The sequence below is a fragment of the Rissa tridactyla genome, chromosome 2 (genome assembly GCF_028500815.1).
Source record: "Rissa tridactyla isolate bRisTri1 chromosome 2, bRisTri1.patW.cur.20221130, whole genome shotgun sequence".
Lineage (NCBI taxonomy): Eukaryota > Metazoa > Chordata > Aves > Charadriiformes > Laridae > Rissa > Rissa tridactyla.
Window position 1 is genome coordinate 69,965,819 of NC_071467.1, and position 13,264 is coordinate 69,979,082.

The following is a 13,264-nucleotide window of genomic DNA, read 5'->3' on the forward strand; positions in this document are numbered from 1 at the left end:
CTGTTTGTCTAATGACATGGAAAATTAAGGTTTTTAGCCACTTGGTATCATTTAATGATGGCCTTTTCACAGTGGAGAGGGCAATGATCTAGCTACAGAAATGGGAAAGAATGCCAAAGAATGCCAAGGATAGACAGGACCAACACTGTGAAAAAAGCACCTTTTAACGGTTTAAACATTAAAAATGGTTCAAACCTTAGTCTTACTGGTGATTAAAAGAAGAGAAGGAGAAAGAGAGTCTGTAGCAGTGTCATGAACAACATCAAGCAAAATCTACAAAGGCCCTTCCAGCCATGGGCTGTGGCCCATGAATTTTTGGGAGTGCTTCCCAAAAGCTTTTGCTCTGGTTGCAAGCACCTTCCCGGATTTATTGGTGACCTGTGTTCCCTTAGTGGTTGTGTCCTTCCGGTCACTATGGTTGACTTGCGTGCCTGTCTACTGGGATTTCACCTCTGCTCAGTGCGATCGCCCTCCTGCCTGGCGAGGCCCCTCTTTGTCAGAAAGCCACCGCGCGGAGGTCAAGGTGGCAATGGGTGGCAATTTCCAAGGCGTGCGGGTTAGACATGAGCAAATTGGAAATGACAGACTCAAGAGTCTGCTCGCTTCCTTTGACCATCACTGAAACAGTAAAAAAATGTTGATCTCCTGGAACTGAGGTTGTTATATTATGCAAGATACATATTAATGTACTGTTACTGGTGGTAGGTGTTAATATAATTTAGGTTGATGATTGGACTAGATGATCTGAAAGGTCCCTTCCAACCTAGGCGATTCTGTAATTCCATGATTTTTTTGAAGGATGCCTCCTGGCCCTGAACATTGTAGCAAATTTCAAGGGCGGGCTGCTGGACCTCACCACAGCAGTTCCCCCCGTGCTGCTCTGCTGCCGGGAAAGGGGGGGTCGGCAGCTCCCCGGGACCCTGGGCCCTGGGGACCCCCCACCGGCGGCAGCTCCAGGCCGGGAGGGGGGACTGAGGGATCCCGGTCCCCCAAAGCACGTTTGGGCGGGAGGAGAGGTGTCACCCCACTCTGTAAAAGACGGGGTCGGGTGGGCGGCTGGAGACGGGGGGGGGTGGAGGTGTCATGCCCCCCCGAGGTGGCGGGTCCCCCGCGGGCACGGCGCTGCCCCCGGGAGCTTCGGCCCCGATGGGCGGCGGTGGCGGGGGGGCTGCCTGCAGCTGGACTAGGAGGCAGCCCGGGGCAGGAGCCCGGGGGCAGCGCCAGCGGGACGGGGCTCCCCGGGGGAGGGGGGAAGGGAAAAAGCCCAGATCCGCGGCGGGGCCGTGTCGGGGGCGGCACACAAGCCTCTCCGGTGATTTGGCGGGGGGACGTCAGTGTCCCACGGGGGTGGCTGGGAAGCGGAGCGATGTCACCGTCCCGAAGCCACATAACCCCGCTCCGTCTGGCCGGCAGGCAACCCCGGCAGCCGCGTCGCCCTGGGTTTGTTACTCTGCTTTAAAATGCAAAGGCTCGCTGCGTGATTGGCTTTCTGTTTACAAGCGCAGATGGGGAGAAGGCTCGCGTTTTCTTTCTCCGTGTGGTTTCCCCGCCTTGGAAGCTGCAAGGGCAACCCGAGGAGGGAGAAAGGGGGAAGAGAAGAGGATTTCCCAGTTTCAACATTCATCAGATTTACCCTGTCATTGCACTACAAGGTGCAGCGTGTGTCGAACATTACGAGCACGGGGCCATGCAAATGACACAGGCTTGAAAGAGCCCTGGCAAGAATAAATCTGTCGATGTACAGATGTTCCCTATTAACGTTATTGTTCAGCCTTGGTGGTTACGGTGGGAAGACACCGGATTAAAAATTCCCATTGCCACCCCACCTCTCCTGAACCTTTCTCCCCACACCTCTTTGTCTTCGCTTAATTAGGTAGGATATAATATTCTCTTTTTCTCCTCCTCTGTCTTATTGAGACGTCTGCCCAGGTTTACGCCTTTAAACAGGAATGATATTGATCCCTCCTCCCTCTTCTGTCAATCCCGATTTGTCCCTTTTCGTGCTGAACAAACAATTAAGACAAGAAAGTACCGACTGCGCTGTAAAACTTAGCATACGGCTGCCCCCCCCCCCCCCCGCCTCCATACTCCCCCCCCAGCTCCAGCAGGGCTGCCTGAGCGCTGCGCGGCCCCTGGGCAGCGGGCAGGACCCCGCAGCGGCTCTCGGCGCCGGGGACCGAGAGGGTGGAAGGGGGGCTGCACACCAGGAAAGACATTTAAGACAGGGGGCTCGCTTGCCAGCTCGCCCAGCCTCGGGTCCCAGTAACTTCTCCGCAGGGGAGAGCGGCGGCGGCAGCAGCCTGCGGCGGAGACCGGGGGGGACGGACGGAGAAGATAAGCGGGAGCAAGCGCTCCTGCCCGGACCGGCCTACGGCTGCCGCCCCCCCGCCTTCTCGTCCCCCCCTATCCCCGGAGGAAACCCCCGGTGCCCGGGCAGCCCCGGCGGGCTGCGCCCAGGGCGGTCGGCAGCGGCGGCCCCAGGGGAGCCGAAGGCAGCGGGTCCCGGAGCCGCTCGCCGCCCCCTCCCCGCGGCCGGGGAGCGCCGGGCCGCGCAGCTCCCGGCTCCGCTGCGCTGCCCCAGGGCTATGAATAAAGCCCAGGGCGATGGGTGGCCAGGTACAGGTGGCCACCTCCTGCGCGCAGGGCTAGCGCTGGCGTCCCAGCCCAACCTCCTCAAACGGGAGGGAAACAAAGACGGCGAGAGAGTCAGGGAGAGTTGCCTGTAAGTTTAGCGCCTTTCGGTCGTGACTCGCAGAGATAAATGATAGTTTGGAGGTGCGCGCAGTTAATCAACGCTCCGGCTGCCGTACAGCGTGTGCAACCCGCAGATCATTAGGTTAAATGGAGGACATTCGTGTCCTTCCAGAATCAATGCAATTATTGTTGGCAACAAGGACAACAATTGGAGTGGCAGCGCTAATTTTACTAACCTGCTATTAATTATGGTGTCCCCCACGCCCCAGACGGCGTTTATAACCCGCGGAAGCAAGCGGTGCTGGCTGCTTCTGGTTTAAAACGGGGAGGAAAAAAAAAAAAAAAAAAAAAAAAGTTGGAAGTGGAGTGCCTGGTCGTGTTGGAAAGTGTTAATCAGTAGGAAAGAGTGTGATCAGTGGAGCTATTCACTCGAACGTCACTCTGGTACAGGGGGTTAGTGAAGTGGTTGTGGCGCCTGGGGACCGAAGGCACTGCACCGCTCCGCTCAGGTGCTGCACACTGAGAAATGTCTGCGTTAGTTCTCCGTAGCCGCCTGCGAAGTCAGCCAGCGCAGAGGAGGGGAGACAAGCCCTGCCATGGCACAGCCGTCGCTACGAGGTTTTAGCCGAAGCCTGGCGTGATCGCAGGTAAACATTTTCTGCTTGTTTTTGGTGGGGATGCGGGTATGTGCGTCTCTCTCTCGCTACGGAAGCGGGGGGTGGGGGGGAGCGGTGGGGTTTATCCCCCCCCCCCTTCCTTTCGGAGCCTGCTTTAGCAGCAAGGCAGCTGAAAACGAACTGCTGGAGGGAAGAGAAACTATCTGTGATGAATCATTTGGCTTTGTGCAATCTTTACCTAGGACAGAGGGCAAATGTATTTTAACATATGTGTGTTATTTCTTGGGAAGGGGGTGTGGATATGATATTCAGCGAGCGCTAAGGTAAGGTACCGAGTCAAACTTTCTGGATTTTAAGGCGAACTTTTTTAAAAGGCGTAGAATTTGACCTTGCGAGTAGGAAAGTTTTATCTTCGCAGGCAAGTGCGTTCGAGCTGCCGGCTGCCAGAGAGCTCAAAGGCGGTGGCGTTTGAATGCCTACCCGTCTGCGGCACCGGGGGCAGAGGGGCTGGGAAGAGAAACCTTCCTCATACAGCCTTTGCTTTGCTAGTGGAAGCGTAGTTGCGATGCTCTGCACCGGGCAGGTAAACGTGGACGTGTTGTAGGGGCCATCGAGCCATAACAGCAGCTGCCCAGGTCGCAGCGTTTGCTTCTCTTGCTGAAAAGTTTTGTCTCCCTGTGCGTGTGTGAGAGAGAGTGAGTGTGTTGCCTCTAGCTCTTAGGTGTGAAAAGTTAATAAATACAAAGAACTGAATGAGCATGTAAGGCCTTTCTGCCTTTAAATCTAGGTTGTTTGCCAAGAGGATTGAAGCCTTACAAAATGAAAGCGTTCAAACGGCTAGCTTTGAACAACTGATTTTACGTGCAGTTGTAATGGGAGCAAATTAATTAGCGGCGCCTTCTTATGCAACTGTTATGTTTGTCATCCTGGCTCTACCGGTCACAAGCCCCTGCACAGGTTTGTGCAGGTGGGCAGCATCAGCTCGCTGTCCCCTCGCTTCAGAGTGCAGGAGATGCAATTACATCTCAGATGGGCTCAGGGAAAAAAAAAAAAAAAAAGAACAGCAATCGTATTTACTGTCGATAGCGACTTTATGGGAGCTAATCTACTCGAAAATGTTGTAGGCTGCCCTCGGTTCCATGTCAGATCCCAAATGGGCAACATGTAGAGCTTCACAGCGTTTGTCAGGCGGTGTCAAGGTTGCTTTAAATCTGTAATGTGAAAACAAAGCAAAGTCGACGGAAAGAGCTCGCTAAAGTCTGTTTAGCCCATAAGCAAATTCCGCCGCTGAAATATTTCCAGGAGTGGCAATAACCCCTCCAAAAGAGGAGGTGATGAAAATGCAGATAGTAAAAGTGTAGCTGCATTAACTGCCTCTAGATCATGTCCCTGAAGACGTCCATCAAAGCGTTAGTCCTGAAGAGGTTCTCTGTTTTACCTGCTGTGGCCTGTTCCACCATCACAGCGTTTCCTTCGCCTTCCCTGCTTTTTATGATAAAACTTGTATGAACGTTGGCTCCAAGTTCTCGGAGAAGAAACACGTAACCCCCGGAGAGACTTAGTTGGGCTTTGGCTCTAAAATACCCGCTCGCCTGGGTGTGCAGGCTGGCTCTCACGAGGGGGGAACTCGCCAGCCTTTCCTATTGATCGTGATGGGTTTACTTGCTCCAACTTTGGAGAAAGCAGTCTGTGTTTCTCTCTCTCTCGAAAGCTGTTAACTGCTTTGTACAGGAAAGGGGCTTTGACCAGGATCAATTTTTATTGCACGGCAAGGACTTGCATTTTCCAAATGCTTAAGGATATAGCCCACAGCATTAAGCGTCTTTGCTTGGATTTGAACAGTGTTGTGTTGTTTATGTGCAAGAACCACAAAGGTTATTTTAAATCATTGCGGGGCTTATTGCATGTTTGTGCGCTGGCACCAAAAATTCAAGATGAAATATAATTGTGTTGAGTTTCTTATCAACAAAGGGCCATTATTTGTAGATTGTAAGTGAAACAAGACTTGAACACTGGAGGAAGACATAATGTCAGCTTTTAGCATTTAAAGTTATTAAGTGTTTAAGGTTATTAAGTTTTTTTGTTGTTGGCTTTTTGGGTTTGGTAGTGTTGTGAGGTTTTTTTTAATGACTGCTTTCTAGGGAATACAGGTTGGAAGTGGCACAAAGCTGACCGGGGGTAAAGTAATAGAGCAGGCAGGCTGCAAAGAAAAATGACAAATAATTATCATGATTAATACAGGAAAGTTCAGCGCAAAAATGGGGACCAGAGTATTTGCATGGTGCAGTGAAAGACAACTGTGATATATAAATAGACAAGGACTATAAATATTGAATTTCACCTTGTATTTTAAAGTTTAATAGACTCATCTAAATATCAAAACCTGTAGTCTTCTGTGGGCCACCGCGGAGCTGACAGCTGCAGTAGTATCAAAAGACGGGAAGGAAAAAAAAAAATAAATCCAAAGCCCCCACAGCACCAGGACATCTCCCAAACTGTAGCCTGGAAAACTGAGAGGACTTCTCCAGGCAGTCCTCCAGCTCTCCCCCAGCTAATTATAGCGCTTTACACCGAGCCGCTCTTGAGATAAGTGCAACTGTTTTCTCCCCCAGCGCCGCGGTGAGTTATACTCCAGAGCTTAAATAAACATCCCCCAGCGCAATGAGGGCAGGAGGCAGAGCCAGAGGCTCCGGGGGCTGCGTGCGGACCATTGTGTGCACACCGGGTGTCTCTGCTCCCCAAACAATGCGCTGGTCCGGCAGCACGTCGCAGCGAAGGGAGCCGCTCGTAAACAGTAGCTAAGAGGTGTTATAGCCTGGCAAGCACCGGGGTAGCAGGAGGAATAAAGGAGCGTTTCTGTAAAAGCAACCCAATGGCTAAGTTGTTAATATTCCCAGAAAGAAGGAGGTATTAGCATTTCAGGTGCGGAAAGAATAGGCACTTTCTCTCCCCCCCCACCCCCCCAAAATCAATACAGAATTCAAAACCGATTATTAATGTCATTCGATTCCCGTTCTTTATACCTTTCTCCCGGCTACAGATACTGTAGCTGTCAGGATAATTTGCATGTACTGTATCTGATATCTTTTATTTGCAAACACTCTAAAGCGCCATAAAACGCCGCTCGCTGTAGTCTAACTCAATCCCAGAACTAGTATTTTCATCTGTAAATTAAAGCAATTACGCAGCAGATATTATATTATGTGTACTGTGGTCTCCAGATAGTCATCAATCACCCTCAATCGAGCTGTCAGTGTGGGCAGATTCGTTTCTGGGAGGCAGTCTTCCAGCTGGGGAGAAGAAGAGAACATCATCATTAATTAGAGTGTGACCCTGGGGCTATTCACATGTCTGAACCCAGGAATCTCTCTGAGCAAGTCTGCACACCACGGAGCAGCGCTCAACGGCACCAGCAGCCGAGCTTCAGCCTCAGAGCTGACTCCTCCGCTTCCTCCACTCGCCCGGCGGCTGCCTGCTCGCCCTTCCCCGGCGGTAGCTAGCCGTCGGGGGGAGGTAGCCCAAGGGGCCATCTCCGCCGGCCGGCAGCCCCAGCATCTCCCCCCGACGGCAGCACAGAGGATGCTGCCTGCTTGGAGATGGGGTGGTGGGTACCAGCCCCCGGAGGATGGGGAGGTGATGGTAGCAGTGGGGAGAAGGGGGGTGATGGAGACGAGACTTCTTCCCAGGCCCTCCTTCACTCGGGGGTCCCGGAGAACCACACAACCACCGGGAAAGGGATGTTCGCTCTTGAGTGAGAAATGGCACATTTGAGTTGCACACCCCACCCTCCCTAATTATCCCCCTCCCAGCCGTGCGCACCTCGGAGCACAGGCGGGCTGGATACGGCCCTCCGCCCCGCCAAAGGCTGGCTCTTCCAGCCGAAGGTTTGCGAGGGGATCAAAGTCGTTTTAACGTGAAAAGTCACGTCCTTTCCAATCATTCCCCCGGAATACGCTCGTAGGGTTTTCTACCTGTAATCACACGTCTGGAATAAAAGCCGAAAAGAAAGGCAGGGTTGCATGTCATGTGCTTTATTGTCAGCGTTAGCGCTAATTTTAACTGTTGATTAAATCTTAAATGAAGACTCAGTCGTGTGTCCCTTCATATGTCTTGTTTGTAATTGAGACTAATTATTACTGTGGGGTGGGAAGAAGCAGCTGCTCATTAATTAATTTCTAATTAAAAGTGCTTACCAGCCCTTCAGTGACGAAGGAGGGTGGGGGGAAATCTTAGCTGATACAACATTGATCCTTCAGATTAAAACCATTAATTTCCTTCCCTTCCCTTCCCCGCAGAAATACATAGAAATATTGCGAGCGGGCGTAGCCGCTGCTGGAGAGCTTTCCAAACTTTGGCTCCTGTTGGGCAGAGCGAGAGGGATGCTGGGGAGCAGCACTCTTCTCCACGCCCGGGGAAACGGTCCCGAAAACGAGTGTTAAACTTACAGACAGGTTAATTCGAATAGGGTTTGCGTGACGTCAGAGGCTCAGCTCTTTTAAAACAACCTGCTTCTGAACGGATGTATTTGTATTACTCTCATTCTCCCCCCCTCCCCCTTTTTTTCTGTTTTTCCGTGGGTGCGAAGTATGTATTTCTGCCGTCGCGTTTGCCAACCTCGGAGTCCACATGTAACAATTATTTCTGTTTCGTAGCTGCAGAGGAGAAGGTGCTAAAATCACTATACATCTTTTTTTCTTTTATTTTTTTTCCCTTTCATTCGGTTTAAAAATAAAAAAAAAAAAAGTAAGTTTAAGATTTCATGTAAATAAATTAAATGTGGTTTTCTGCTTCGTCCTATAAGCATCTAGGGACCTGTGGTTACCAATCAATTGGTACAATAGAGCAGAGCCAGGCTGCAATAGCGTGCAGATCAGACGTCTCGCCTTGTTTCTAGATAACTGGGAGCCTCTGTACCATGTCATATCCTCAGTTTGGCTACCCTTACTCCTCTGCACCCCAGGTAAGACTCTTTGCCTACCGACGTTAATTGATTGAATTTCAGTCCTTATTGATTACTTCCGTGCAGGGCTGTGGGCGGCAGCGATCCTTTCCAGCACGGGGGAGCGGCACATCGGCTGCTCGCCCCGCATCTTTCCAGGATGCTGAAGTTCTACCTCGCGCCCATGTTTTTAAAATGGGAAGGAAAGACGCGGGATTTAGGGTGTTTGGGGGTGCTAACGATGCGTGGGGGAGGATTACAGAGATGAAGGAGGCGAGAAGGGGGGCTAGAGATCACCCGACCCCCAACCGCTCTCCCCACCACCACCACCCCCCAAGCGCTTTTTTTGCTCTTTCCCGATTAAATTCACAGTTTACCAATTAAACACGAAAGTATTGAGGTCCGGACAGTAGAAAAGTAATGGGATATTCTAACCCAGCAGCTTAATAACAGATGCGTGCGTGGCTGCAACAAATCTGCAGTTAAAATAAATATGCATGAGTGATTTAGAAAAAAAGGTTTAAATACGCAGATGGGAAGCATTGTGCTGCAAGAGGAGGAAACCGGTGTAAACCCAGGCTTGTGAGAACACACCAGAAAAGTTAGTTTTTTAATGCAAAAGGCTGGAGCGAGGTATTGCAGAGGATTAAACGCCCACAGTCACGGGGTGTTTGTTTGTTGTGGTGGGTTATTTATCTTAAACTGATAAAACACTTGCACCTCTGGGTTTCTCTAGAGCGTTCTTACCCCTATTGAAGTAAAATACGGAAGGGGAGGCAGGGTGGGCGACAGCCCAAAACTGCGACACGCTCAAAAAAAAAAAATGCCCCGAACTTGGTTACAGTTTGGGAAGTTCTCCCCCCACTACAGACCCACCCCCCCTCAGCGCCGCTCTCTTTCCCTCCAGTTCCTGATGAGCACCAACTCCCTGACGACCTGCTGCGAGTCCAGCGGCCGGACGCTGGCCGAGACGGGGGCGGCCGCCTCCGCCCAGACCCCCGTCTATTGCCCGGTGTACGAGAGCCGCCTCCTCGCCACCGCCCGACACGAACTCAACTCCGCCGCCGCCCTGGGGGTCTACGGTGGCCCCTACGCCGGTCCCCAGGGCTATGGAAACTACGTGACCTACGGCACCGAGGCTCCCGCCTTCTACTCCTTGGTAAGACGCCCGCCACCCCGGGCGATGGATGATCCAGCGGGGGATGGATGCTCTCCGCCCGGCCTCCTCCCCGCGCTCCCCCCTCGCTGGACCTGCGCTCCCCCCGCGGGGCGGTGGCCGGTCGGCGGGACCCCTCCGTGGCGGGGGACAGCCCCGGGCGCTGCTGCTGCTGCTTCTTCTCCTCCTCCTCCTCCTCTTCTTCTTCATCTTCATCCTCCTCCTCCTCCCTCCCCCGCGCCAGCCTGCTTTTGGCGACAGGCGCGGTAGTGCGGCGCGTCCAACCCCGCGGTCATTAAATATTCAAGCCCGGCACGGTTCTCACGGTAACGCAATTAAAAGTCGCGCCTAACAAGGTGGCGGACGAGCGGGTAGTTTGGGGCGGCCCAGACCCCGGCTGGCAAAAAATTATGCTCTCTTCCCAGCCAGCTTTTTCTTTTATTTTTTTCTCCCCCTCTTTTTTTTCCTTCCCCCCCCCCTCCTCCCCCTGCACCGTAACAGCGCGAGTTAATGTCTCTATTGATCTCGCTGGCCGCCGCGGCCGAGGGGCCTCCGGAAAGGTCCGGCACACGCCCCCCCTCACCGTCCCCTATGTGTCCCCGTCCCCCGCCTTGCCCCAAGCCCCGGGGGCGGGGGGGCAGGTGAAGGGGGACCCCATCTCTCGGGGCGGCGGGGGCTGAGGGCGGCGGCGCGGTGTCTCTTGCAGAACAGTTTGGAGGCGAAGGACGGGAGCGGGTCTGCGCATGCGGGCATCGCCCCGGCGGCTGCCTACTACCCCTACGATCACACCCTCAGCCAGTACCAGTACGACAGGTAAGCTCACGCACACACACACCCCCCGACACCACCCCCCACCCCCGCTCCATCCCCGCCGCGGGGCCGAGGCGCGGACCTGCCTCCTCGCCGCTCAGCATCTCCTTCCCAGCCCCGCGCCGCCTCCCCTTCCCCACAGAAACGCCCCCCTCCCGCAGGCAGACCGGCACGGGGTCCTCTGCCCCCCACCCACCCACCCGCCCCCCCCCGGGTCCCTCTCCACGGGGGGGTAATTATCTTTTCCTGCGCGGGGTCAGGCTTAGGCGCCCCGGCATCCCTGGTATGTTTATTAGTTTTAAACCAGCGCAAACCTACTTTACGCACCGTTTTCAAGCTCTGAGGCCCATTGGGCGTCGGTGACCTTTCCTGGAGGATGTGCATTAAATATTCAGTCGCAGCCCGGTGTCATCTGCGTTAGGTTTCTACAATTTCAGGAACAAAAGGGTAGGAGAGCTTACTAATGAAAGGAGTAAGGGGAAATATATTTCTATTAACAGTTGCACCCTGGGGTCACCCAAGATGCATTCTGTTTGGGGGAGGACTGATCAAACAACAGGGAAGTGGGATTTCTGTGCGTTTGCGAGCTGCTAGGATTTCCCCGCTGTCCGAAACGTTGACATTGACTTTACCGCGAATAAAGGCAGGCGGTTTCTTCCCCCTTTCCGCCACCACCGCCACGGCACAGCGGGGCTTTGCAGTGCCCGGTGCTGCTGCTGGCTGAACCCTTCCTCCCCGCCTTCTTCCTCGGCCTGAATTCTCGAGGCAGGTCGCCCCCTGAAAGATGAGCTTGCCCATCTCCCCCAACCCTGGTCCAGCCACACCCCCTCCCCCCCCCCCGGGGGGGTGCCTCAGGCAAGCGGCAGGGGCCCTGGGACCCCGCGGGGGGGGCGAGGGCGCCGTGTCACGCTGCGGGTGCCCCCCTGTCCCCGCAGGTACGGCACGATGGACGGCGGGACGCGGAGGAAAAACGCCACCCGGGAGACGACCAGCACGCTGAAGGCCTGGCTGCAGGAGCACCGCAAGAACCCCTACCCTACGAAGGGCGAGAAGATCATGCTGGCCATCATCACCAAGATGACCCTCACCCAGGTCTCCACCTGGTTCGCCAACGCCCGCCGGCGGCTCAAGAAGGAGAACAAGATGACCTGGCCCCCGCGGAACAAGTGCTCGGACGAGAAGCGGCCCTACGAGGAAGAGGAGGAGGAGGAGGAGGAGGAGGGCTCGCAGGAAGAGGCGATGAAGAGCGGGAAAGCTGAGGGTACCCTGCTAAAAACAGGCACTTAGCGGTTCTGCGGCGGGGGCTCGGCCGCCAGCTCGCCCCCGGGGCGGATCTCGCCCGTGGGGGCGGCCGCGGGCCTGGCTGGCGAGGGCGGTCGCAGCCGCAGGGCAGCGCGGTGCCGCCAGTGACTGTGTGTGTCTTCTTTTTGCTGTCCCTTCCCCCGCCCCCCCCCATCCCGCAGAGCCCACGGGCAAGGAGGAGAAGGAGCTGGAGCTCAGCGACCTGGAGGACTTGGACGCCGCCGAGTCGGAGACCTCGGAGTGCGAGCTGAGGCGGCCCTTCCCGCACCCGCTCCCGCACCCGCTCCCGGGCGGTAGCCACCCGCCTCGGGCCACCGAGCCCCCCGCCGCCAAGATGCCGCCGCCGGTCGCCCCCGCCGGCGGGGAGGAAGAGGAGGAGGAGGCGGCGGCGGAGCGGGCGCGGAGCTGCCTGAAGACGGCGGCGGAGGAGTGCGGCCCCGACCTGCTCGGCGCCCGGCAGCGCGGCTGCGAGTCCAAAATGTGCTTCCAGCAGGGGCAGCAGCTGCTGGAGGCGAAGCCCAGGATTTGGTCCCTGGCGCACACCGCCACCTCCCTCAACCAGGCCGAGTACCCCTCCTGCATGCTGAAGCGGCAGGGGGGCTCGGCCGCCGCCGCCGTCCCCGCCCCGGTCAGTGTCATCGACAGGCACCAGGATTCGCCGGTCACCAACCTCAGGAACTGGGTGGACGGGGTGTTCCACGACCCCCTGTTCAGGCACAGTACTTTGAACCAAGCCCTGAGCAACACGACAGTTTCCTGGGCTACCACCAAAGGAGCCATTCTGGAAACGGGCGCCTTGGGACGCGCGGTGGGGAACGGCGCCAACGTGCTCAAGGGGCAGCTCTCAAACTTGGCCCACCATGACTCAAACAAAGAGTTTCTGGCGTTTCCCAAATCAGGAAGCAAAATGTTTTGTTCCTAACGGGCCCGCCGAGGGGCGAAGGACTTTCTAACGCTCGAAGAGTCAGCTACACTGAAAAGAGACTTGCGAGAGTTTAAATTTAAATATAAAACTTTTTCTTTTTCTTTTATTTTTTTTTTTAAACAAACCCAACCAACAGAAACGAGGATTTAAAGTTCAGTTTGCTCAGTTCAACGGACAGACTTTGCTCATTGATGTTCTGAAGAATTTCTCCTGGCTGCGACTTTAAGGGATCAATGTCGTGAGAGTTATTTAATTCCATGTCCAAAAAGCACGTGCTATAGCGTAGACCTCCTTAAAAAGTTTACATCCGAAAGTTTACAAACGGGAAATTTTAATTCAGATTTAATTTAAGGCATGCCGACATTAGTTAAAAGACTTTTCGAGAGTTTTTTCCTCCTGATTTCCTTGTTAGCATATAATTCACAAACAGCACTTCTACTAAGTTTACACCTACTGCACAAATTTATCTCGACAAAAAAAAAAAAGAGAATATGTTAAAAAAGGTATGTTCACTCCAATAAATTGTCTGTTTCAGAGGTAACACAAGTGGTGGCGTTTTGCATGGGGCAACAAACACCTTTTGAGGTTTCAAAATTTTCCCCCCTGGCAGCCGGTCCCGGTAATTCCAAGGACACTCAACAGGCTGCCGGGAGAGGGGAAAAGAGGCTCCGCGGAGGGAGGACGGATCCGCGGGAGGGATGCTTGCCGTGGCTCCTCTCCGCGTTTTACCGTGCCTCCGGGCCGGCGGGGGCGGCAGCGGGGGCGCCCAATGAGGCGGGGAGGAGGGGGATAAAGCATCTTTCCCCCCCCGCCCCCCTCGC

The 13,264-nt window shown here is 54.6% G+C and overlaps 1 protein-coding gene across 2 annotated transcripts; it reads left to right on the plus strand.

Moving 5' to 3' along the window:
* Positions 1-2,624: 2,624 nt before the first annotated feature.
* On the plus strand, positions 2,625-12,952 carry IRX4 (iroquois homeobox 4). Of its 2 annotated transcripts, XM_054191845.1 has the most exons (7): positions 2,625-2,722; positions 3,234-3,341; positions 8,113-8,271; positions 9,158-9,409; positions 10,113-10,219; positions 11,152-11,477; positions 11,680-12,952. In XM_054191845.1, exons 3-7 carry the CDS (start codon positions 8,227-8,229, stop codon positions 12,438-12,440), a joined length of 1,491 nt encoding a protein of 496 aa, XP_054047820.1. In that variant the 5' UTR covers positions 2,625-2,722; positions 3,234-3,341; positions 8,113-8,226; the 3' UTR covers positions 12,441-12,952. The 2 variants fall into 2 exon arrangements, with proteins under 2 accessions (XP_054047820.1, XP_054047821.1); XM_054191846.1 differs by lacking the exon at positions 2,625-2,722 and having other exon boundaries at positions 2,876-3,341; positions 8,206-8,271.
* Positions 12,953-13,264: the final 312 nt, after the last annotated feature.